Source organism: Hippoglossus hippoglossus, chromosome 13 (assembly GCF_009819705.1).
Source record: "Hippoglossus hippoglossus isolate fHipHip1 chromosome 13, fHipHip1.pri, whole genome shotgun sequence".
Taxonomy (NCBI): domain Eukaryota; kingdom Metazoa; phylum Chordata; class Actinopteri; order Pleuronectiformes; family Pleuronectidae; genus Hippoglossus; species Hippoglossus hippoglossus.
Window position 1 is genome coordinate 2,944,188 of NC_047163.1, and position 26,448 is coordinate 2,970,635.

At 43.6% G+C, this 26,448-nt stretch overlaps 1 protein-coding gene across 1 annotated transcript in view; it reads right to left on the minus strand.

The window, feature by feature from the left end:
* Positions 1–487: 487 nt before the first annotated feature.
* Positions 488–26,448, minus strand: part of eml2 (EMAP like 2) — a 27,259-nt gene continuing 1,298 nt past the window's right edge. Inside the window, 21 exon segments of the mRNA XM_034604092.1 lie at positions 488–652; positions 1,761–1,891; positions 1,969–2,064; positions 2,480–2,567; positions 2,691–2,788; positions 2,879–2,967; positions 3,976–4,043; positions 4,140–4,271; positions 4,370–4,495; positions 4,698–4,852; positions 4,981–5,080; positions 5,193–5,327; positions 5,497–5,592; positions 5,703–5,813; positions 5,990–6,059; positions 7,095–7,244; positions 7,705–7,834; positions 8,325–8,353; positions 16,307–16,408; positions 16,949–17,066; positions 17,670–17,900. Of these exon segments, the coding sequence (XP_034459983.1) occupies positions 527–652; positions 1,761–1,891; positions 1,969–2,064; positions 2,480–2,567; positions 2,691–2,788; positions 2,879–2,967; positions 3,976–4,043; positions 4,140–4,271; positions 4,370–4,495; positions 4,698–4,852; positions 4,981–5,080; positions 5,193–5,327; positions 5,497–5,592; positions 5,703–5,813; positions 5,990–6,059; positions 7,095–7,244; positions 7,705–7,834; positions 8,325–8,353; positions 16,307–16,408; positions 16,949–17,066; positions 17,670–17,900 (2,381 nt within the window). The 3' untranslated portion in view covers positions 488–526.

Sequence of the window (26,448 nt, forward strand, 5' to 3'; positions counted from 1 at the left end):
AACTAAATTAACTTTCAGGAGTCTGCAAATAGATTTTAGCTGCTTGACACAACAAAAGAAAAATAGACTGATATTAAACCCATAAATATAAATACATCCCTAAATGTGCGCGTGTAGCAAAAAAAAAACTGTAAAGTGCACGTGATTTATAATAAAGGAGCTAAAACACGCTTGTCATGGAAAACAGGTGGATTCCCGTTAAAGGGGGTTAAGATAAACACGGTTTAGGCACAGTTAGCACTAACGCTAAAGTCACAGGCAACTTCCTGCTTCGTCACTTCCTGCCTGTCTTCTCTACATTCTATCACAAACAAGCTGGACACTAAATAATATTCCATTTACTACAACGATGATCTCGTCCTGGTGTTGCTCGGTCAAGATGCGTGTGTGTTTACATTCCGGTAGGCACAGAGGAAGTGCTGCCCCCTGGTGGCAGGAGGGTAAAACAGTGAAGAGGTGATGGGGGGGTGGGGGGGGGGTCAGATAAGATGCTGGATTTAGAGAGGTGGACTGCCGATCTCGTCGTCTAGGCGACCACCCACTGCAGGATGCTGGTGTCTTTCCCGCCGGTGGAGATCAGGTGACTGTCGTCGTGCAGGAAGGCAACGTTGGTCACGTGACTGCTGTGGCCACCGTACTCGTGGCTCGGAGCCTGGACACGTGCAGAGGAAGAAGAGAAATGGGTTTTAATGGTGAAGACGACGACGACAGGATCAGATGTTCAGCAGCGATACAAATCTGAAAATACACTTAGACTCCACCGCCTTGATTCCCATTGTCCCCAGTTTGAAAGACTTTCAACACAGCAAAGTTTGCTTCATGAGAACTTTGAGGGTTTAAGGACCACGAGTACTTATCGTTAAACTTTCATTCCTCCATGTTCATAAACTAACTCATCAATTTATTAATATAAACTTAACAGTAGAGACATTTTCACAGTGACGGGCCTAAAAGGTTTGGAGCCATCTAATCTGAATTTAAGACAGTTTCATTATTTCTCAGGTTATTTATCTGTCAAATTGAAATCAACACATTCTCAGACTTTTTAAGGAGCCACGTCCACCCTGGTAATTTCTCTACGTTTCTCTAAAGCCTGTTTCTTGCACCATGAGACTTCAGTGGCTACAATCATCTGTGAGAAAAGTTTCTGAAGTTTTAAATAGTGAGAATCAGGAACCAGGAAGTTCAGGAGTCGTTTGGTCCCAGTTCTGTGGTTGTGAGAAAACCAGATATCAGACTCGTGGACTGAACTCTGGACTTCACTTGCTCGTTTGCATTGATTGAAAATATTTAAAAGTAAATTGAGCTGTCGTCTTTATATTTGTACAGATCTGGGTTTTATATTCATGATCTAAAAAACGTTCAGATTCTTCTTCACACGTTCAGGTTGATAACAAACCTTTTGTGTCAATCAGTTTTTCATGAAGTGCAAACGTGACCTTTAAGAGCAGTGTTTCTAACCATAAACATGTTGGAAGTATTTACAGTGTCTGTGCTAATGGCCTCCAGCGCCTCTGCACAGACAGTTAAGTTTACTGCTGCACTTTCAATGGCTGTGGCTTCAAATTCTAACTTGCTGCAAAGAAGCCACAGTCTCTATGTGTTTGTGGGCAGGAAAACACCTGGGAGGAATTGGGCTGGATTATCGGGGCTGCTGGTGAATTGAGCATTTGGTTATTTCTGCTGAGCTTTCATTGTGTTTCACCGTGTTCGTTAACAAGCGGAGGAGAGCGGCGGCTCGGCTCAGGAAGTGAACTGACCCTTGGTTGAGAGCAGGGGAAGGAGAACAAGTGCACTTTGCCGAAGTCGTCGGCAGAGGCCAGCAGGGATCCGTCATGCGACCTGCACACGGCGTTGAGGTCGGTGCCGTCCGCGCCGTCGGGCCAGATTCCTGAGAGACGCAGGGAAAGTGAGTTCAGTGAACGGCTGAGAGAGGTGAAGGAGGTCGAGTGAGTTTCATCCACCTACCGAAGGTGGTGAAAAACAGAGTGCAGGTGGAAGAGGCCCAGTCCAGGTTACGCACAGTGTCCATGCTGGTCACATGTTTACCACTGGAGGCCTCCCCTGAAAAATACAAACAAAAAAGAACTTTATTCAAGAACAATCAATGTTTTTAACATGAATTTATGTTTGAAACATAAGAGCTTGTGTCAAAGCAACAGGATTCAACTGTCACAATCAGCTGCAGTGAGTTGAAGAGTGAAGCTGAACTGTGGATCAGTTAAAAAGACTCAGAAGTTATTAAAAACCAGAGTTTATCTCCAATATTCAGCAGGAAACTTTGAAAATATGAAGAATTCTGAACAGAGTTTTGTTTGATTTGTTACAGCTGCAGCTCTTCAGGTTCAGGAAGCAGAGGATCATGGGTAATATCAATCTTTCAGTAGTGTGTCACTTTATCACTCAGACATGTGGCTGCAGGGGGCGCTGTTGCCCAGGGAGTTGCACAGTGTTGCTTTAGAGTAGGTGAGTGACGTACAGAAGAGGATCTCGTAGTCTCCTGAGTTGGTGACGAGGTACTGGCTGTCCTTGGACCAGTCCACGTGGGTGACGAAGCTGGAGTGACCCTGAGGGCGAAGGAAAACACTGAACACGTCAGAGAACATGAAACTCTCCGGCAGTTTGTTTTCTAGGAGACCAACAATAAGAATAAATTAAAAAAGGAGGTTATTCCAGGAGCGTGTACGTACGGTGCATTTCCCCACTCGGCTGTACTTCCGTCCGTTCTCCGTCACAGCGTAGATGTAAACAAAGTTGTCGTGGGAAGCCACAGCCAGGAAGTTACCGTCTACGGGCACAAGGTGAACAGAGACATTACCTGACAGCTTGTGTTACAGTAGAGTCAGGATGTGTGCTGCGTCGTGAACAGATGTTTTACCTGGAGAATACCTGATGTTGGAAATGATCTCGTTGCCGTCGGTGTGCATAGAAACGAGATCCCGGGTGTCGGTGTCCAGCACCAACCACCTGCAACACACACGCACCACAGTTCAGCTCAGTGGCCTCATCTCAGGTTCAATTCTCAGACCAATATCTTTATAAACTCTCTACCTACTCCTGCAGAAAACTGTGAATCTGCACATCTCATATTCAGAGTTTATTTTAGTTTGTCATATTCCTGCCGACCTCATCACTTTGTCTTTAAATGCAAACAACTCCTGCAGCTTTGCAAAACTTGTCTCTTGCTCATAGTTTGTCATCTCTTGTATTTAGTGTCTTGTTCATAGGCAAATTATATTTAGTACTTTACTGTGTATCATTTACTTTGTTTTTACTATGTTGTATGTGTATTACAATCTATTTTAATTATTCATATCTGTTTTATTGCTACTTCACTCTATGTGCAATGGCCACAATCATTTCCCAGTTGGACTGACTGACTGACTGACTATCATTATTTATATTACTATATTTCCATTATAATGTTAATTTTATCGTATTTATTTGATTATTTGACAAGGACAATGCAGAAAAACATTCTAACACGTCCCAGGAACTTGATACACATGTTCCTCATGAAGGATTTATAGCCGAGGATAATTTACCATCCCTGGTTTGACTTATGACATAAAAATATAGGTTAACCTGACAAGATCTAATTACCCAAATCAATAATTGACTACATTTTTCTGCACAAATCTAATGTAACATGTGAGAAACATCTGTAAATCAGCCATTTATGCTCTGATGTTTTTAACCAAGAAATGAATTAGGAAAAGTGTATAAATATGAGAACTAGTTACGCGTATTACTTTTCAAATATCATATTACATCGTGCTGCAGTCTATATAATTTTCCTTATCTTTAAAGACATTCTACCATTATGAATTAGTTTACTTGTCATGAAAGTGCCTGTAAAATAAACTGTGCTCTACAGCTTCTCATGATTATTGTTGTAAGAGATCGATCAGTTGTCATCTTGTTTAATGGTTGTTCCACCGGTTGTGAATGTTGTGTTAAGTGTTCGATGCCGACCTTCCAGTCATGGTCCCGACGGCCAGAACGGCTCCGCTGGGATGGAAACCTGCAGACCTGCCTGGATCCTGCAGCGGAGGAAGAGTTGAATTAATCATAACGATCTTACTATTAAAAACAGAATAACTCTTTTAATATCCCGATGCTCGCTGCTTCCTCCTCACCTCAATGGTCTTGCTCCAGAGGGGCTGATGGGAGTTGGTGTCCCAGAGGTGAACCTGCTTGTCCTGGGAGCAGGTGGCGAACTGCTCCATGGACGGATGAACGTCCAGACCCCACAGCTCGTCGGTGTGACCCTGGAACAACATCACGTCTCAGTCAGTTCAGGAAGGAAGGTGGAGAATCTAAATCTATAAAGAGCGTGTGGAGGAAGGTCACTGAAATGTGTGTGTACCTGTACAATCGGGGTTAATGTGTCAGGGAACGCCGCTCTGATGATGGCGTTCTTTGTGGTTCCAACGAAAAGCTCTCCTGGTTTCCCCTCAGTCAGAGCTCGAATGGGACCAAGCGCCTCGCCGACCTGGACACACACACACACACACACACACACACACACACACACACACACACACACACACACACACACACACACACACACACACACACACACACACACACACACACACACACACACACACACACACACACACACACACACACACACGTTTAAATACGTCTTTTTCTTTATTCTCTCTCTTTCATACACAGTCCAGCTCCATCACCTCCATCTCCGACTGTTTCCTGTAGTCGTGGTCCCACAGCACCACCTTGCGGTCCTTGCCTCCTCCGGACACCATGGTGCCGTCCTTCAGGACACACAGGGAGAAGATCCCGCCCTCGTGGGCCCCCGACACCACCTGGCTGATGCGGTGACCGCCTGTCAATCACACACAGGGAGTCACTCACTTGGATTTCTACTGCTTTCGAACATCCCGTCGTGTTCTTACACGAACGCCGTTGGAGATTTAAAGGTTTGGCTGAGAAGGATTCATTCAGGTTTTTTACCTTTGGCCCAGACGTAGATGTTCCCACTGGAGTCTCCGGTGATGGCGTCTCCGTTCTGAGCAAACGCCACGCACAACACGTACTTTGGTTTCTCATGTTTCTAGGAAACGGCGAAAGAGAGAGAGATGACATGAGGCTCAGTTCTTTTAAGCTATTAGCAGATTAGAAGATTGATTTGAGGTTGTCGGGGGTGTTGTATCTGGTCTTCGTACCTCGAACAGGCCCTGTCTCTTGCTCAGAGTGTTTCCCTCCATGGTCCAGAAGTTAATGTGAGACTTTCCACAGGTGACGATCAGGTTGGCGTCCATGGGATGGAACACGGCGCCCAGGACAGAGTCGTTGGAGCACTGCAGAGACGGAACGCAGGACGATGTAAAACACGGATCTATCACCGATTTTACAAACATTTTTATTCATTCTGGTTAACCATTAAGTTTGGTAATTATAACTTCAAACCAGGAAGTGGAATCCATCATGACACATGTATGAATGAGATAAGGGTCAAAGGTCAGATACCTTCACATCAGCCAGTTGTTTCTCCTTCTGCCAGTTCCAGACGGACAGGATGTGATCGTTGGCATCGTCCACGGCGCAGAGGAAGGAGCCGCCGTTCTGAAAAGAAGAATAAAGGAGTCAGATCCTAAATAGTATTTATTAAAACGAACTAATGTGAACCACCAGTCGGTCGTTCACTAAACTCTACAGGATGTGAAGCTGCTCACCGACTTGGAGAAAGTGACACAAGTGACGGCTCTGTCGAACACTCCCATCCCGATGACGTGGAGCGTGTTGAGACTCACAGAATCCCAAACACGAACATGAGGAGGCAGCAGCTGAGCACAGACGGGACAGAGTCAAAACAAACACACACTGACATTTCATAACAAGAAACTAAAAACATTTAAAAAATCTTTGTTCATATGCAAAATGTTTATTCCTTCATCTTAATGTTTAAGAGCAAAACTATGTCTGGATGTAAAAGGAGGAGAAAGTGTGTTTTTCACGCTACCTTTCCATCTTTAGAGGTTCCGGCCATTTGCCCCGTTGCTATGGTAACCATGTCAGGATGGACACTCAGGCTGATAAGAGGAAAAAAAATGAAATATTATCTGATCTTCGTTGTATTTGTATCCACATTTTCTTTATGGAGAAATGTGTGAAATCCAGGAGGAGGTGATTCAGAGGCAAGAACAGTGAAGATAAACAGGATATGACGTCATGTTCCTGCAGTTACTCTTAGTACGTCTGATTTATATAGACAAGATAGTTCAAGGAAAGAAATAGAAAGCCCAAAACATGTTTTTAAAAACTCATTGACACTTGAATTTGTCAAATTCTGTGAATATCTTTCGTGTAATTCTGACTGAATGAAGTTTATTCAAGTGCAAACCACAGTTTTATCATTCTGGAGTTGGACTCGATACGACGGCGTGGGAGAGGAGACCACGTTTGTTTCTCTGCAGACGCCAACGTCTTTTCCCAGCATGCCCTGGGGGGGATTGGGTTTGTTTACGTCCCAGCGGCTCCAGTCAGAGCTCGTTCAGGAAGTCCACTGGTGCTCCTCAAGTAAACCACAACTCCCAATAATGTTAAACCCAGTCAGCTGCACGAAGACGTCACTGACACGAGAACAAGAGCGACGAGAGGAACCGAACCTCGGCTGATGTACGAGAAATATCGTATTTGTACGACAATTTTACCCCCAGTACGATCAATAATACCTAAATTCCCATAACATACGATAATTCCATCTTTTAGATAAAACTAATAAACAGTGTAGTAATCAGGCGACTCATCGTACGTCTGCGTTTATGTTTGCTGTGATGTCTGCGAATACAAATCATAAATCTGTTTTTTATGCTTCTCTTCTTACGAGAAAACTTGTTCGAATAAACATTTGCTACGTTTATGAAAGTATTTAATTATAAACTATTTATTTATTGTTTATGTATCTTTTGGGTTTTCTTGGATACGACTCACTCACTTCCTCCCATCTTGCAAAGCTGGTTTTGACTGAATAACAGACGTGGATGACCGACAGGAGAAATAACAAAATCGGATATAATAAATCTAATTCTTTGTATCTAATGAAAGTCTTCTTGGTGTTTTCTCACCATTTGACGTCATCGTTGTGGCCCAGGTAGTGTCTCTGCTGCTGCTCCTCCGTGTTGTACAGAACCACCACGGAGGCGTTGAAGTAGACGATCTCTCCCGTGGGCAGCAGGTAGAGGTTGGAGCGACAGTCACGACCACGGTAGCCGTACCTGCACCACGCTTAAGTTAGGGAATCAGACAGGAGGGGAGCTGGAGAGGTGAGAGTTCAGTTCGGGCTTTTTTTACTAAACGTTATTCTACTTCAGCCCAACAAATAAAAAGCTGCATCATCAAGAACAAATTTCAAAAAGCAGAGTAATAAGAAAAGATAAAGTAAAGATTCTATGACCCAAATTATTCTCTATACTATAAATTTAATTAGAATAAAGTAAAATATGCACTTTTAACCAGTGGAGCTTTAAGTCAATTAGACAATTGATTGACCCTTTCTCTTTAAACGGATGACAAAAGTATATAAATAAATGCAGAAATCAATCATTAAATACATACTAAACAATAAATATATGGTACAGTTATTTCTGTATTTCTACATGTATTTATTTATTTGTTGTCCTTCACAGTACGACTCATTCACTTCTCCACTTTACATCCACTCAGTCTGAAGGATACACCCACTGCAGCTTCAGCTTGCGGTCCGGCAGCGCCATCTTGGGGTCGAGGCTGTAGCTCTCCCTCTGCTGGTCGGGGAGGTGCATGGTGACGGGACGTCCTCGCAGGAACATCCTCACGTATCCATCCTCTGACGGGACGAGGAGAGAGGAGAGATGGAACGTGTGAGGAAAGGAAGAGAGGAACAAAAGGGAGGAGACACAGGATACACGTCTGAACTTGAAAACATAATAGCTTGATGATATCTACAGTTTATTCATTAGTTAAAACCCTTTAATCAAAACTGATGCTTCAGAAACGAACACATGCTCTGTAGTTCCTCCTTCTGTCCACTGATAACTGCTGGTGTTATAATAAGACGCTTCAGAAGTCAGTTCTTCTCCTAAAGACAGATTTCCAGGGACAACTTCTACAGGATGTTTGATGGTTCTAACAAGAATTAATGGCTCGAAATGACAGAAGTAAAAAATCCTTTCAGAGAACGTCGAGGCTCCTTCAGCCTAATTAACTGTCACCCATCGTCGTCTTCTTAAAAGATAATTAAATCTAATTTAATCTCTAATTAAATCAGACACACACGGAGACTTTCACACACGGATATAAAAGCTTCAGCTTCTCACCTGCATTCAAGGTGCATTCTTTGGATTTGCTGAAAAAGAAGAAGAAGGAGAAATGAATGAAACGTCTCCAGTAAAGTTTGATCTGCAGCTCAGCTCCGTCAATATCAGCGTCATCATCATCATCATCATCATTACACACAGAATACAACTGTTTATTAAAGCTCCTGAGGCGTCGTCCCATCAGACCTTCCTATAAGATCGGGAATTATTTATTCTTTCTTCTTCGAGCTGGACTCGTCGTAGAGGAGATAGAGAACAGGTCCAAACTCCAGTGAGGAAGAAAAACTGTTCACATCTTTAACTGCTGTGAAAATTACTTCATCCAGTGATGGGAACAACAATTAGAAGAAGTTTGCACATAAACAATGTTAACTTTTAATATTTCCATACTGAAATAAAGCCTTTGCAGTAAGACTTCCATGTTATCTCAGCTTTAGATCATCTATCGTTCTATCGGTTGCAGAGATAGTTGAAAAAAATGCATTTTTGAACTATGCATGACATCTTTTTTTGACTTTTTCATCATGTCACTGATCATATGACATCATATCATGATCAATAATCAATAGCAGCATTAGGTTGCCTGTTATTTGCAGAGTCTTATTGGCAAATGTGTTTTTTGTACCATTTTTGTCGACCTTGAAAGTTGCTGATCAACTTGGTAAGTTAATAATCTGCCGATAAACTCCTAAGTAATATCAGGAGCAGATCTGGACCCAGACTTGTATCTGAGAAATCATCCAGAGGCGTTTCTTTCCAGACGGCGAGAAGTGACTCAGAGGAAAAAATAAGAAAAGTAACTTCACATGGGCTCTAAAGTTTTTAAATCAAGCCTGGACAGACTCTTCTGTATGTGTCACATGTAAAGAGACGTTTGGTGTTAAAAGCAGCACGACACCATTCCAGCCCGGATTTAAAATCCTGACGGGACAAGCTCCAGCTCATTTATCTCCCTGAACGAGAAAAGCGTCAGTCGGAGAAAAGAGGAAAAGACAGAAAAAGAGAAGCAGACGTTAAAATTGGTCGAGACTGTTGAGTGAAAGTGAGTCAACAAAAAAAAGACGAAGAGAAACTCCACTTAAACTCCCCCCCCCTTAAAATTAATCACTTTATTTTAAGAGACACATTACTAAAAAGGCCTGAACGCTCCGAGGCAACATGCACAATGAACAGACTGTGGGAAAATGGGTGTGTCAGTCTCATTAGAAGTTGCTGCAGCAGCCCTGAGCTAAATTCTCGGTTCCTGGACAAGACACAGATCAGCTTCTCTCTCCTGAATAAAAGACGTCTTTAAATGTGGCCGAGGACAGACGTTGATCAAACAAGCGAGCAGAGACGTCCTGTGACAGTGAATGTGCAGCTCAGACAATGTGACACGAGGAGGAGGAGGAGGAGGACGGACGGAGAATCTCTGCGTTTATGAAAAAACAAACTGACGATCATCAGACCCGTCACTCAGAACCCGTCGCTGCCTCATCACTTTACAGTCTGTCAATCAACCCGGAGCCGCCCCGCCCACCCTAACCTGCCAGGAGGCCGTCAGCCAACCAGATTATCAGGATGCTGGCAGCGCTGCCATCGGCTGACAGGTGGAAATCACCATGGCAACAGCAGTAAAAAGTAAGGCTTGATAAGCTAAAGGGAAGCGGAGGGAGCGTCTCTTCCTGCTCGGCAACAGGAGGGAGGACGGTGAGTAAACAGAGAAAACTGAACAAACTCCTCAACAAGCGAACAGACAGGGTGAAAACCTCCTGAGGAGTAATACAGAATATATCAGTGTCTGGACCGTGACTGCTGCTCTACCGTCAGGACAACATCACAAAACTGTCGGGGGGGGGAAATATCAGTAGAACACAGACAGGTGACAAACTTCAGTTCAGTTGTGTAAAGTTTATAGATATTCCTGAGAGTAAAAACTCATCCTGCTCTGGATCGTTTAGTTGTGAGTCTGTGCTCACCTGCATTCACATTTGGAGAAATTAACACGCAAATAAAAATGTAAAAACGCGCCAGGGAACATGGACCAAACGAAACATGATTTAAGATATTCAAATAAATTAGCTTTGCATCCGGAAGGAAACGTGTTCCAGGCATAGACCGACATGACAGCTTCCCAAAAAGTGAAGCTAAATCATGTTGATCGCCCCCTGGTGGTTGGATATAGGTCATAAATCCGGCCTCCTCCATGTTAGCAGATGGGACGTGGCCCAAAACAACAAAGTACACATAGAATACATTTTTCTAAAAGATGGTTTTGGTCATTTTAGGAAGTTCTTATCACACTGATATTCAAGTGTTGCCCAAAAGGCTTTAAATGACGGCGCCCGTATCAGACATGATATAATTTTTGGGAGGAAGTAGAGACGCGTCGTCCATCTGTATTTACAGTTGAAGGTTCCAACACTTATTACAGGTGTCTGTGTATAATCTGAAGTCTAAGAACCAGGATGAGCAGTGTGTGTCTACACAACCTGACATTTGTTTAACAGGGAGTTAACTGGAAGAGCCTCAGAGTCTCTCTGAACAAGTCACATCAGGTTTTCACTCTTTCTCATGAAGCCACAGTGTGTTTGTAACAGATCAACGAGAGGAGGGAACAAAGAAAATCTGTCTTAAAAATCCCATCGGACTTTTGTCTCTTCCCAAATTCTGTGAAGCCTCCGAGAAAAGATGAAAAGACGAAGCAAACAGTCGACTGATCTGAGGAGCGGCTGCTGAGTCTCTGGTCAGCTGGAGGCGAGCAGCCTGTGAAGTCACCACATAAAGGCCTGTTTGTCTCTGTGTGTGTCTGTATGTGTGTGTGTGTGTGTCTGGTCTGCCAGTAAGCTGAGGCATGGCCTGGTTCTAGCCAATGAGAGGACGGGGAGATTGATCCAGGGCCTGTAATTAGTGCAGGGGCATGCTGGGTAACGGGCAGAGCCCATGTGGCTGCAGTCCGTGTCACCAGGTTTCCAGGGAGAGGGAATGCACAACACACAGACCACTCATGAACATGTAGCGCTGACCTGCCTGCTCCCTGGAAACGCAGAGAACCAGAGGACTGATGAAGACGATGAGTCAGGCTTCCTCTGAGAAACACTCGTGCATCATGGGAGAGTTTCGTAAACGTCGGGATACTTTGTGAGGACCTTTGTTGCATTTGGCTTAAATGTCAAACTCCTCCAAAACTACCTTGAGCTGCACTAATGGGCACAGAGACCCTGTCCTGAGAGATCCCATCACCAGTGTCCACCTCTAAGTTTGTCCGTTCACCGCTGGTATTAAAACGCCTCCTGTGACCACGTGTGATTGGATCTCAATAACCTGCTTTCTTTGCAAAATAAACACGTACGATACTCAGTCATTGTCAATGTGTATCAATAGAGATAAGTCTGCAGATACCGATCACAACTGGTTTCAAGCCTTTTTCGACAAAGTTTCAACCGTCACTGCGCCGGCATGAAGATTCAAGGATGCAAATGTCACTCAGCATGAAGCCTTTGTATGATCTTGTGTTTTAGCTTGTTCGTCATCTGTGTAGTTCTCTAATCTAATAATGATCTAATAATTCCAGGTATAATATCTGTCTGTGGCTCAAATATCTTGAGAACCGGAGTCACCACATTCCAAACAGGCAGCTTAAGAACAGACAGTGTCTTTTAAATGGGTTTTCCTTGTTCAAACATGAATTTGGTGCCTTTTGTTGACAGAACATGAACTTGTTAAATATTTACAACCATAAGCACATTTCCTGAGGCTTCTGATTTGTCCAAAAATTGAACTGGATGCATGATTGAATTCGTCTTAAATGATTGATAGGATGAGGACTCAGCAAAGTGCTTCATGCAGAGGCCACAGTGATGCAGGCGCAGACGAGATGGAGGCTGCAGTCTGAGTGGTGGGTCGTAACCCTCCGAACCGTGTGAGTGGTGGGAACACGGGAGTGTTCCGGCTCCATTAGGACTGAAGTGCTGCGGTGGTTCGGTTAATGGACACAGACACACGTCGGATCAGCTCCGCGGTGAATCCGACACTGACAGACAATGCAGTATATTCAAGAGAGGAAGTGAAACAGGAAACGATGCCAATCTGTCAAACATGATGCAGATTCTTTTATGGTTTCCTCACTCAGAATTTGCATGTTTTCAGGCGGACATAAAAGGTTTGATTAAATATTTTAATTTTAGAATATGGATGAGCTTTATTTGTGGTTCTGTCCCAAACAGAGACAAGAGATACAAATCTGTTCCCTCTTCCTTGTATTTTGCATAAATTCACACCTGTTGCAGTCATTACCCTTGATTTTAAAGATATTTCATTAAACTTAAATGAATATAAGAGGCAGTCATTTTTGTTTACTGCAGCAAGACCTGGTGTTTGTGGTGCAACATGCGTCTGCAGTCAGACACATGGTCGATATATCTGCTCCATGTTAAGCAGGAGCTGCGATCGATGTTGTCAGTGTTTCTGCACGCTGAGCAGAATTGGTTTTCGTACCATCGGTCCCGTCTGTCCGTGGTGATGACGCTGCTCGTCCACGTGTCCATAAACAAACTGTCTCTGCAGCATTTTGTGGAGACGCTCAGATAAAAGCTGTCCTGCACGCTCAGGAAATTAATGAGTTGATTAGAACCACAATGGAAATTCTTCCTGATAAAAATGTGCCTCCACAGTGTGTGATGTGTGTAATATTCAGTTCAGAGCAGCTGAGCACAGTGTGACTGGTTCCTGTCGCTTCCCATTAACTCTCACATCTACGCGTTTCATAACTGAGCAGGAATGTGACGAGTTTCATTCGTTCCGACGATCATTAGAGAAACAAAAGGAGCCACTGACGACACGCAAACAGGCGAATAAAACCTAAAACACGTGTGGGGCGTGATGACAAACCTCCCGTTCACAACACATCTTGTTTCCATTAAAGTCAGATGTCTTTTTTTTTTAAGACGACAAACAATCAAACTGTAAATTATCATCGTCTCACGTTTTAAATCAGCAACAGAAACCTTCTTATTTGTTCTTCAAGCGAAACAGAAATGATATAATTAGTATTTTGTGCATTTCCGTACAACGTTCCTCTTGTAATTTGATCTGTGTTGCAGATCTGTGTTGATCTGTGTTGCCCCCTCCACACACACACACACACAACCCCCCCCCCCTCCACACCCACACACAAACAGGGAAAAACCCTCTGCATCAAACTGCTTGCTTGACAACAGAGTTTCGTGAGACAACACAACTTCCATGTGTGGTTGTGAAGCCACACAACAGCCGCTGCCTGTGTAGTTACTGAAGAGAACTAAAACAACTGCAGCTGCAGAAACATGAAAACTTTTCACAAACCAAACCTCACTGAGCTTCAATCTATTCAAACATTAGTTACATAAATGAATGAGGGACGCACCTTAAAGGGCTTTTTCTGAATTTGCCTTATGCATTTTGAATAAAACTAAAGTTACTCAACATTTACTTCATGGTTTAGCAATGAATCATCAAGAGCTTCCCCTGTAATAAAAAAAAACCTTTACCCATAAACCATCTGTGCTCCCAGTCTCTCTGTCAATCATTGATTATCTATTGTAAACGAGCCGTTTACCTGGAGGACCTCTTCATGTCGGCGAGTTTTCCGTTAGAGTCGAGAGCAGAGAGCAGTCTGAGCAGTTCCTGTTCTGTTCAACAGTCACAGCCACAAAACAACTTCCTCCTTCTCTCTGCAAACTTTTAGCTCTGCCCGAGGCCCCCGGCAGCCAATCACAGCCCACTTCCTGACTGTGCTGACCCGCCCCCCTCATGCATGGGAACCACAGCCCTCCCCCTCGTTTTACAGAGAGCTGCATGAAATGTGATCCATCAGCATATGAGAGGGGAGAGGGGGGAGGAGGGGTGGATAGAGAGGGGAGAGAGAGAGAGAGGGGAGACGAGAGAGAGAGAGAGGGGAGAGGAGAGAGAGAGAGAGAGGAGAGGAGAGAGAGAGGGGAGAGAGAGAGAGAGAGAGAGAGGGGGGAGAGAGAGAGGGGAGAGAGAGAGACAGAGAGAGGGGGAGAGAGAGAGAGAGGGGGAGAGAGAGGGGAGAGGAGAGAGAGAGGGGAGAGAGAGAGAGAGAGAGAGAGAGAGAGAGAGAGAGAGGGGAGAGGAGAGAGAGAGAGAGGGGAGAGGAGAGAGGAGAGAGAGAGAGAGAGAGAGAGAGAGAGAGAGGGGAGAGAGAGAGAAAAGAGAGGAGATAGGGGAGAGAGAGAGAGAGAGCTGGGAGAGAGAGAGATATGGGAGAGAGAGAGAGAGAGAGATGGGAGAGGAGAGAGAGAGGAGAGGAGAGGAGAGAGAGAGAGAGAGAGAGAGAGAGAGAGAGAGAGAGGGGAGAGGAGAGAGAGAGAGGGGAGAGGAGAGAGAGAGGGGAGAGAGAGAGAGAGAGGGGAGAGAGAGAGAGAGGGGAGGGAGAGAGAGAGAGAGGGGAGAGGAGAGAGAGAGGGGAGAGAGAGAGAGAGAGGGGAGAGAGAGAGAGAGGGGAGAGAGAGAGGAGAGGAGAGAGAGAGGGGAGAGAGAGAGAGAGAGAGGGGAGAGGAGAGAGAGAGGAGAGAGAGAGAGAGAGAGGGGAGAGAGAGAGAGAGAGAGGGGAGAGGAGAGAGGGGGGAGAGGAGAGAGAGACGAGAGGAGAGAGAGAGGGGAGAGGAGAGAGAGAGAGGGGAGAGGTGTGAGAGAGGGGAGAGAGAGAGAGAGAGAGAGGGGAGAGAGAGAGAGAGGGGAGAGAGAGAGAGAGAGAGGGGAGAGGAGAGAGAGAGGAGAGGAGAGAGAGAGGGGAGAGGAGAGAGAGAGGGGAGAGGAGAGAGAGAGAGAGAGAGAGAGAGAGAGAGAGGGGAGAGAGGGGAGAGAGAGAGAGAGAGAGAGAGAGAGAGAGAGGGGAGAGAGAGAGAAAAGAGAGGAGATAGGGGAGGAGAAAGGAGATGAAAAGAAAGAAAGGAAATTATTGGAAAAGAAAGATAGGAAAGGATTAGATTGGATAGGAAAGGAAAGCAGAAGAGAGGAAAGGAAAGGAGAGAAAGGGAAATGTAAGTACATGAGGAAAGAAGAGAGGAGAGGAGATAGAAAGGAAAGGAAATGGAAAAGGATAAATGAGAGGAGACTAGGAGACTAGAGGAGACTAGAGGAGAGGAAAGTTTGTTTACTGATGACCTTCGTGTTGTGTTCACTCGTCTCTGTGACCCGTGGGAACTTCACTGTCCATCAGACTCACGGCCTGTTAACTGTTAAACTAATTCATGGTGACACCTGAGTTACTGCAGGTCGACAGGCAGAGCTGACTGAGAACAGCTATGATGACGAGACACATTTTACTGACGAAGACGAAGACGAAGACGTGCTTCTCTCTCTCCTCTCACAGTCTGAATAATTCAAACCTCTCAAACATCATGAGAGCAGCTGTAAAGTTGAAGAAACTCTGACCCACCACCACCACCATCATCATCATCATCAGCATCATCAGCATCATCATCATCATCATCAGATCTCACACTGGAAACTGGAAACATCATCATTATAACCAGATACAGATTATGACTTAAAACACAACTCCACTTTGACCTCAGTAACTTTTCAAACGCTTCAGTAAAGTTTGATTCTCCGTCTTTCTACTGTCTGCAGCGGCTGGAGCGTATCCCAGATAAATGCATTTAGCACCTATCATATCTGTGTTGAGTGCTTTGACTGTACAAATGTGATTATATACTGTAAATATTAAACATTTAGTATCCTAAAAAAACAACAACACTCTTTAGTTACTCAAGCTCCAAACAAACGTCTTCAATCAAGCAGAACATTTTATAAACTCATGTGACATCATCAGGATCAATTGTTAGAGATGATGATGTTCATGGAAACACTGGAGACAGTTTTTCTACCTGCACAGAGGAGGTTATGTCATCCCCCCCCCCCCCGTCCGTGGGTTTATTTGTTATAAAGAATAACAACCCAACCCATTTCCTCAAAATCCAGCAGCAGAGAGTCGTTACCTTTTGCCACCGGAGGAGCTGCTGGAGGAGGTGGTTCGACTCCGGCTCTCCGCCCCCATCTCCCTCCTCACCAGGGTGAGGCGCTCTGTGGACATACTCTTCCTATAATAAGATAAAGAAATAAAGTTTAAACAAATCAAGCAAAATGACATTTAGAGCCCGACCGGGGGTTGATAACAATACCAACAATATTGTTAGGACGTAAAAGGATTTCAGATACCAATAAATCAGCTTATATATATATATATATTTAAAATAAATAATGCATCAATGTCGTTATCAAATCCTTGTGACAAGTAAACTGAGGCTTGATATTTAATACTTTAACCATAAACTTATAAATAACTGTAAATAAAAAGAAAGCACAAATACAACCAAGTATATAGAACTTCTTTTCTACATTGTTTGTTCTGTAAAATAAAAGTTTTCATACGATTTGACTGTGAAAAGATCTTATCTGACTATTCAGGCTTTGATGTCAACTGGTGCAAACAGGAACCACAGCAGATTTGTTTTTTTAGGCTTCACACCAGACGTCAGGTGATTCTGTACATTTGATGTCGATCCTCCCCCCAGTGCATGTAATATGTGAATGATAACAATGTGAGAATAAACACATGTGTACGAGTGTCCTCTTCTTACCTCTTAATGGACTGCAGCACTTCTTTCTTGGGAGAAGACGGGGAGGAGAGGAGGCGTTTCTGTTGAGTGTAGCCGTTACTTAGAGGTCGGGAGGGAAGAGCCTGCAGCAGCTGACGCACTGAAATGAACAGAAACATCATCGTTAGGAGAAAAATAGACTATTTCACAACAATTGATCTGACCTCTGTGTGCTGCATGTGAGCTGGTGTTGTTTTAAAATCCATTTAAATCATTGTGTTCTGTGTTTGACACGAACATGACGAGAATCCGACTCCCACACGTTCCCACAACTTTCATTCTTTCCATTCCGTTTAATGGGTTTTTCAGCAGAGGAGGAATCGTTTGGTGAAAATATGGAACAAAACATCAGTTTAGTCTCATTCCACAAGAACAAATGAGGTTTAGAGTTGAAAGAAGCTTTGAGCGGTTTATTCCCTAATCTGACAATAATTACTTTGCTGCCTTTCAACAACTACAGCTCCAGTTTGGGTTTGACAGTGATTCAGGCCTCGTCTCCTGCGGACACGTTCCCTCCGTCCACACGACCTCAAACAAGCATGCCAGGCCAGTAGGGGGCGATACAGTCTATCAACCATCCGTCAATGATGTTGTCTGCTATTCCAGACAGCAGATACTAGTATATAAAGAGTACTTTGAAGTATTAAACACGTGTAGAATCAATGCACCACCATTTATATTTAAATAAAGTTATGGTACTGACCCTTGGTGGGCGGTGCTGACGCTGCGGTGGCCAGGGGTCTCCTCCCGGCAGCATGGCCCCCCCCATGATGCTTCCCCAGGCTCTGCTCCTCGCAGTGGCCCAGTCGGCGCAGGGCGTCGGCCAGAGCGGCTTTCAGCAGCTGGATCTCGTCCTCCTGCAGCTGCAGCCTCTGCTCCAGGTGGGACACCCGGTCCTCCACGTCCATGTTGCTGCTGGCCGACACCGTGTCATCTGGACAGGGGGGGGGGGGGGGGGGGGCAGAGAGGGTCACAGTTTGATATTTAATTTAACAGAGTATTAAAGCTCGTAGTTTGAAAGAGAGCAACATCTGTTTATTATAGGAAAAGTAATGTTTCAAATTTCAATCCACAATATTTAACAGATTTTACTGAGATGCAGAGAGATCATGACGCTGCTGCTGCCTGAGCATCTGAATATTTTAATATTTGGACACAAACACAAAGAGCAGCTTTAAGTGTTAAGAATAATCTGCTGTTGCTGCTTCTGCTTTGTCCACCGATGGTTTTGAGTTTCTTTGACTGAACAGGATCCTTCACAGGTTTGAATAATTCAGACTCGGAGAGAAAGAGAAACACCAGACAGCAGGTTGTGTGTTTGTTTAGTTTGGAGGAATGAAAAAGACACTGAAACCCTGTGGAGTTTTTAAACCTCCACTTTATGGGCCGTGGAGAAACGTCTTTAAGTGACAGGCCTGTATTTCTTTTATATTGTTTGCATCATCGTTCCTGTCGTCTGCAGCGATGCAATAAGACGCTGTTACCTGATGTGAAACTGATTTAAATGATGCAGGTTTTGAAACATGTGTCTAAAAAGCTGTTTCTGGTTCATGTTTATGATTTAATAAGGAATCATCGGGCGAAACCTGGATTAACCTGCGTCAGGTGAAATAATTAGAATCCTACATAAAACAGTCTTTTAAAGTTATACATGTATTTATATTTATGATTACAAGACATAGAAATTATTTAATTACACAATTTTAGTGCTGCTGCTGATTCCAACTGCCCCCCCCCCCCCCACTGCTTCCTCTGCCTTTATTCCTCTTGAACCTCCTCCAGCCTAATCGTCCACCATCCCATCCTGATGACGTCACTGGACGGAGGCCAGATTATATGAGGCAAAGTGCCCACAGCAGATTATCAGCCCGAGGCTCAGGTTAACAGATTACAACCTGAGTAAGTCAAAAACTAATTTGGTCAGAACATCTCATGTGAAGCGGTCGGTTATAAAACTCTGCAACAGCCACGTCCTCGTCGTGAGGAATCAAAATGTGCGTACAGGGAAGAGGCGCAACTTTCAAACTCTTACAGTTTATAGCTTTCTGTTTTATTGTATTAATTTTATACATTAATTTCCCTTTGTTTTGTAAGTGTACAACACTTGGCTGTTTTAAATGTGCTTTATATATAAACTTAGGTCTTATATTCTCCACATGAGAGATTTTAGGTAAATATTTGGTAAATTCTTCAAATATCAAAAGTCAAACACTCATGTGTTGAGATGAAGGTTTCTCCTCAACAAGAAACTACGTAGATTTCAACCCTTAAACCTTAATTTCATTTTCTCTATGTATGTTTTATTATAATTTAGTTTTTTTAGGAAAACAAACAGTGAATACTCAGCATTTCTCAATAAGAACATACATTTGAAAGTATTGGATCATGTCTTGTCTAATAAAAAAGCTGTTTAAATAATAAAACAGCCTTAAAACACATGTTTCAGTTAAACAGTGAGTTGAAGTGATTGTTCAAATATGTGTAGAATAACATAAATTCATTGAAGAAAACCACCTTAAACATTGATATATAACTACAAAGCAAATGCCAATATCTCTAACTTCCTTCCTGTCATTTCAATGCAAACATCCCAGTTGTCATATGTTCACTACTCAGAGCTGTGAGCCGCCGCAGAGTCAAATATGAACTTTAAACCTGCAGTAAAAGATCCTGACTCTTCCCATGGGGACGTCACACGGCCGCTCCCAGCATGCATCACTTCAGCACAACAGCTACTGTTACTGTATCACATCAGTCAAATGAAGCAGGAAGGAGCCGCAGGGAAATCAAGCCTCAGATTTACATACAGAGGAGACGTTTGCATGTCAGGACCTGCGGCGTAAAGTCCTAAATTACTGATAAACATCAAGCGTCTAGTTTTTTTATTTCCTTCTTCTTTAATAACTAACTTTAATGGCTTTAACTTTCTGCTGAATCATCCACTGCAATAACTAAATACCCCAAAAATGTTCAGGTCCACTATCAAAAATGTGGCTCTGATCAAAAGCCTCAGCGACTAAGAAGAAAAATCTAATTCAATTATTACATTTGTGCTTCTTACATATATTAATAATTCATATCGTCATGCTATTGTATAACAGAGTTTCCATAACAGCTGTTAAGGAGGTTCAGCTTTTCTTTTTTTTTTTTTTAAACAGCTGCCATCTTGTAAAAGCTTTTCATTCGTCTTCATTAATGTTTAAATGCTGTTTCACAATCAATGGCCCATTTAAAAAAATTAAAACTCAAGACAACGTAAATTAATAATGGAACGCTAATTTCAAACAAAGTATTATTTCTATGGATGACATAGAAAATCTCTTCTTTCTTCCCTGAGAATGTTTCTTACTTCAAAATCATCCCCGTCTATCACTGTCATTTAACAGCAACTGAACATCTCATTTATTTCTCTGTACTATAAAAACAATGTGGAAAAGAAAAACAAAGCAATATGTACAAACAATGTAAATACAAACTGAAAGAGAAAGAAAATCAGGAATGATCATTAACAGAAGTAGGAGAACAGATTGAAGGTGGGAGGACAGTCAGAGTGAGAGCGAGTAGAGAGAGAGAGAGAAGATGATTAATAATAAACTGACCACTGTAATAATCCTGTTTCCAAACCACTTTAACCATTAAATTCACTGAACTGACCAGAACGAGGAGGAGGCAGCGACATAATGAAAGATAAGGAAGAGACAAGTTCAGGCCTGAGAAGAACTCGCTCTTTAACGTGAATGTAATCGTTCACACACTTTACTATGAACTGCACGTGTTACTGGAGGACGCCTCTAGAGGGCGCACACGAGCTCAGCGGTATAGCAACATATAGAACTAGCAGATTCAGATGATGGTGCGTCATCGACATATGGCATCTATCCATCTATCCATCTATCTATCTACTGTATCTGTCTATCTGTCTATCTATCTGTCAATCTGTCTAAAGATGAGGTTTGTCCTGAAGGAGGCACCGTACAGAGTAAAGTTCCCGCTGTGACCTAAATCACTGTCTAGACTGGATTCTTTCACATCCGTCTAAGCTGCACTGAGCTTTGACTTGAAGTTTACAAAAGCACGTCAGCAGGGATTTCACCAACATCCAACAGTTGGATGTTGACTTGATGGACTTTAGCATCTGGGAGTTCATGTAACATGCATGTTTAAATGTTAATTCATCACCTAAACCTAAAATCACGTTTACACCCAGGTCCGTGAGCAAGAATATACAAAAAACAACCGAAGAGGCTGTGATGAAACTTGGTGGAAAGATGACGTTAAAGAAATCAATACATTTTGCAGATCAGGGAATTCTTTAACTCTCTTTAACATTGAGGGATTTTATGTTTTTCAACATTTTCACCATTTTTCCCAAAGAAGAATTCAAAGATCTTGGATGAAATGAATCAGGCACATTACGGGAACTGAAAACAACCTCCCCCTGCTCTGGTCATAAAGGTGAAGAGATGCTGAGAAGCTGATTTCTGGAACATTCGGTTTGAAACGTTAAAACTTTTTGTCTGCAGTCTGTTAAAACTCACACAGAGCTCAACATTATTATAATAAAATATATATATATATTTGATAAATCACTTATTTGTCCCTGTAGGGAAAATGGTTTGCAGCAACAATTACATTACAACTAACTACAGCTGTGGATTGACAGAGGTTCATTCGGTACAGAGCAGCTGAACAACCTCATTTCTGTGCACGTTTAGTTTGTGTTGTGTGATAACAAGGAGAAGAAAGAGCAGGAGAGGAGGAGGATACATGATGAGAGAAGAGGAGGGTTCACCTTCGTCTCCTCTACTGTCAGGACACCTGTTTAAAAGCACTGCCAGGCTCTTCTTCAATTTGCCCTTGAATTAATCACACACACACACACACACACACACACACGCGTCTCGCGATAGTTGTGAGGACACTCGTTGACATAATGCAGTCCCTTGTCTCTTACCCGAACCTTAACCACCACAACTAAATACCTAAACCTAATTCTAACCCCCAAACAGGCCTTTGAAATTCTGAGGACCAGTCAAAATGTCCTCACATTGATGGTATTGAACCAAAATTGGCCCTCATAACTATAGAGAGACATGCGCACACTCACGCACACGCACACACACGCACACGCACACACACACACACACACACACTTTAAGTGTTACTTTAACACCAGTTCACATGAGACAGACATGGCTCCTAAATGACAAACAGAGAGGAGGTTGGTGGAGAAAAGATGTGAATGGATGGAGAGGAGGAAGAAGCCAAGGAGGGATGGAGGGGAGACGGCCATTGAGATATGGGTGATGAAACAGGAGGGGGGGTGGGCTGTGTGTGTGTGTGTGTGTGTGTGTGTGTGTGTGTGTGTGTGTGTGTGTGTGTGTTAGAGAGCTGGACGCTGGGAGGTCGGTGCAGGGCAGTAAGACGCCTGCTGAAATATTCATGGTGCAGTGAGGTGATGATGCAGGTGGAGCTCGTCTCGCCTACCTGTCATCGTGCCTCCTGTCAATCAAGCAGTCAGTCAGTCCACAGAGCAAACAGTCAGGTTTCCCACTCGCTCTCACTCTCACTCCCCTACAGCCTCTCTGGACTCAGACTCCCTCCCCCCCTCCCCGTCTGTGACCACTGGTCGATCACACCCTCTCTCTCACACACACACACACACAGTCTCTCTCTCACACACACAGACACACTAACACAAACTCCCATCCCCTCCTGCCAAACCACTCCCTCCTCCATCTCCACTTCCTACAAGCTCCCTCGCTTCCTGGACCTCCTCCTCCTCCTCCCTTCTCCTCGTCCCCTCCTTCACTTCTTCCATCCCTCCTCCTCCTCCTCATCTGATCAGAGCCAGAAGGGGGTGGAGCCTGGAACCACACACACTCACAAGCACGCACACACACACACAAACACACTGCAGCAGCAGCATCAGCATCTCTACAGCCAGGCACCACCAGGAAGAGACACCGCACAGCCAACCTCCAGGATCAATGTGACACACACACACACACACACACACACACACACACACACACACACACACACACACACACACACACACACACACACACACACACACACACACACACACACACACACACAGTATGCCTGGGCCACATCATCACACGTGTGTCACTCGTTCTTTCACAAACAACTGTAGTTTACTCTGAGTCAGCCCCTCGTGCAACGTCCTGTCGCCACAAACATGCACATGAGCAACAAATGAGAATTAATCCGCAGCTGAAAAACAGTTTTCTGAGAAACGACAGCATCCAGATGTTTCAGGAAATCACTAAACTTCTAAAACATGAAACTATATCAGTGACTCTCTTTTACACACCACTCTCACTTATAGAGATGTTCCAAATACATCTGTCTCTTCCCCAAACCGATTCCAATACCTGAACTTTGTGTATCGGCCGAGTACTGATCTGATACCAGTGCATTTAAAAAAATAACAAAAACTGATTTTAACTGGTGCCACCCCTCAAAACTTGCAAGAAGTCTTTGCTGTTTTACTTGAGGGACTTTCCAGCTTAAAATGTTACCAAACTGCCAAACCCAGCTCTTTCTGCAGCATCAGAATCAGTTCTGAGGCCGGAACATCAGAACCAGAACATCTCCACGCACTGAAGAGGCTGTAAAAGAAGACGTGACAAACCGTATCTGAAGGACAAATCCTTTAGTCTTTGAAATCAGTCCAATCGGTAAACAAATGCCAATACTGTGAAAACCTCTCTGACTAAATCAGTCTGGCTCTGGTTCAAAGTGCCATGATTGACAGCTCTTACTGCTGTACACCCCCCCCCCACACACACACACACTGACTCAACCATCAGTCACTTCACTTTCATGCAACAGCTGAAAGAACAAACTGTACTCTGCACTGCTAACACGCACACAGAAAGCATGTGTAGCGGCGTGCAGGTCACACACCATCTCTTTACACTGTGAGAGTTCCTGGTGTCACCGTGTGAACAGGCTGCAGCTAAAGAACTCCACAGAGAAAACCAGGCGCACCAACAGCAGCTGATCCCCTCGACTCTGCCGACACCGAGAAGACGGCAGGTCTGAGGAGACGACGTTTACACTGTGAACACTGACAGTGACTCTCACTGACACCCGGAGCTGGTGTCAAACTTTACAAAGAGATTAAATCATTTAAGTGATTCTAAAAGTATTAATTTAATTAGTTTTACTGTTTTGTATACTTAAAATCTCTGAGCTAATGTTGATAAATTGATTTATATTAAAAATAATGTGTGACTAGGGGCAATTGTATATGACCGATATGATGTGAGTCTTGGTGTTTGTTTTAAACAGCCTGGAGTCCCAGACGGGGGGAGTTCACCTCAGCGGGATCATTTAGATAAACCCGTGAAGATTGTCCACACTAGAGAATCTAAATCAACTCACTGTTTGACCGGACATGAAACATTTGATGCGCCCCGAGACCAATAAAGCTATAAAAGATGGTGAGCTGTGTTTGGCCGGAGGTGCAGCAGGTGGCAGAGGAGAACAGATCTGATGAGCGTGGACGAGCTCTGGTTACAGTGAGAGGGCAGATGGTGGAGGAGCAGACCAACTGAAGGAACAGAAAAGAAAGGAGGGAAGCAGATGGATGGACAGAATAATAAAAAAAAAAAGAAAGAAAGACATTGGCAGATGCTGATCAACGTGCAAGATGAGGAGATAGAGACTCTGCTCTCTCTGTGCTGTGATACACACCTCCTCACTGTTTCCCTCTGACTTCATCTCACACTTAACACAGACCTATTTTCAGCATCATGTTTCAGCAGCTTCCACAAATGTGCTCTTATTCTTATGTCAAAATTCATGCAGTGAATATAATTTTCATGTAGTTCTGGTGCTAAATCAATACTTACTGGTCTTAACGGGGCCAGAACTGACACTTGTTTCTTTAAGAAAAGCACAAAACGACGGTCGATGATAAGAACGGCTTGTTTTTCTTGCTAAGGCAAATTGGAAGTTGTTCAATTATAATTATTTTGCACATACAAATACCATTAAGTGCAAAACTCGTAACAAAATCACAGAATATATAAAAACTAGCCCAACTACAATAACTAAAAAACAGTGTCAGTGCTTAATACACTGAATTAACTTATCTGTGTTCAGACACCTGTTAATGGAGATTAGTTCAAATGTCTTCTGGACCTAAAACACCTACAAAAAGAATCACTGTTTATGTTTTGTGTCTAGAAACATCCAAGTCTTGTGATAAAAGAAACTAGTCGGATTGAAATCTGTGTACGGAGAACAGAAGATGGAGTCTTGGCCCAGATATTTGTTGTCTACACCAAAGTATAAACAACCTAACACCAACCGTGAAGATCTCAAATCAATGTAGATGTAGCCCGTCACAGAATCTGCCTACGCACAAAATTCACAGATTACCCACGTGTCAGAGTGGGTTTAAATCAGCTGTGTGGTTGGATGAGAGGCTGCCGACTCTTTGTGTTTCAGTAACAAGGAGGAAGACACTGAATCTGTCTCAGCTCCGCAGAGTGTGACCTCTGAGTGGGGGTCAGGAGAACGACCTCTCTCTCTCTCTCTCTCTCTCTCTCTCTCTCTCTCTCTCTCTCTCTCTCTCTCTCTCTCTCTCTCTCTCTCTCTCTCTCTCTCTCTCTCTCTCTCTCTCTCTCTCTCTCTCTCTCTCTCTCTCTCTCTCTCTCTCTCTCTCTCTCTCTCTCTCTCTCTCTCTCTCTCCCCCCTTCTGGGCTTCAATACAATACAACGTCTGTAAATGTCAGCAAACACACACGGGCCTGTTTTCCTTCTCTGGTGAGGACCATCAGCAAACATTTATGTCCTGATCAATGACCTTTAAATTAATTCAAGTTCTAAATGAACCATAAACCAGAACTGAACACACGTCTTTCTCTACACACCTCACTGAATGCGTCTCTCTCCTGCCCCCTATCTGCAGGAGCAAATTCAGGTTTAGTCTAAAGCAGAATTGTGCTTAAATTAAACCAACAGGTAGAAACAAGCAGAATAAATTAAAGGTTTTTCTTCGCTCACTGCTACAGATATGAACTTTAATGCCTTTATTCAGATTTTAATAAATGACCACATTCATTTCAGAGAAGACCAGACGCCCAGCGCCCCTTGCTGTCTCGCCACCTGCCGCTCAATATGGCCGTCTGAGGAGTTGGGGACGGTGTCAGAGAGCAACATCAGTTTAATTTGACTGAACTCAATGATATTCACACCGACTTTGTAACACAAAGAGACAACTGACATCACGTTCAGCTGATGGAGACGTTTCTTCTTTCTCTCTGTCACCACAGATAGGCTCAGGCCCGGCGGAGTATTTGCATTATATTTGTAAAGCAGGATGTGATAGACACACCACGCTGCAGGAGGAAGAGGAGACTAATGGATCTGACACGTCAGAGAAATAAGATACGAGAACACGATCCCTCACTTTCCTCATCTGATGACGACCAGCATCCTTC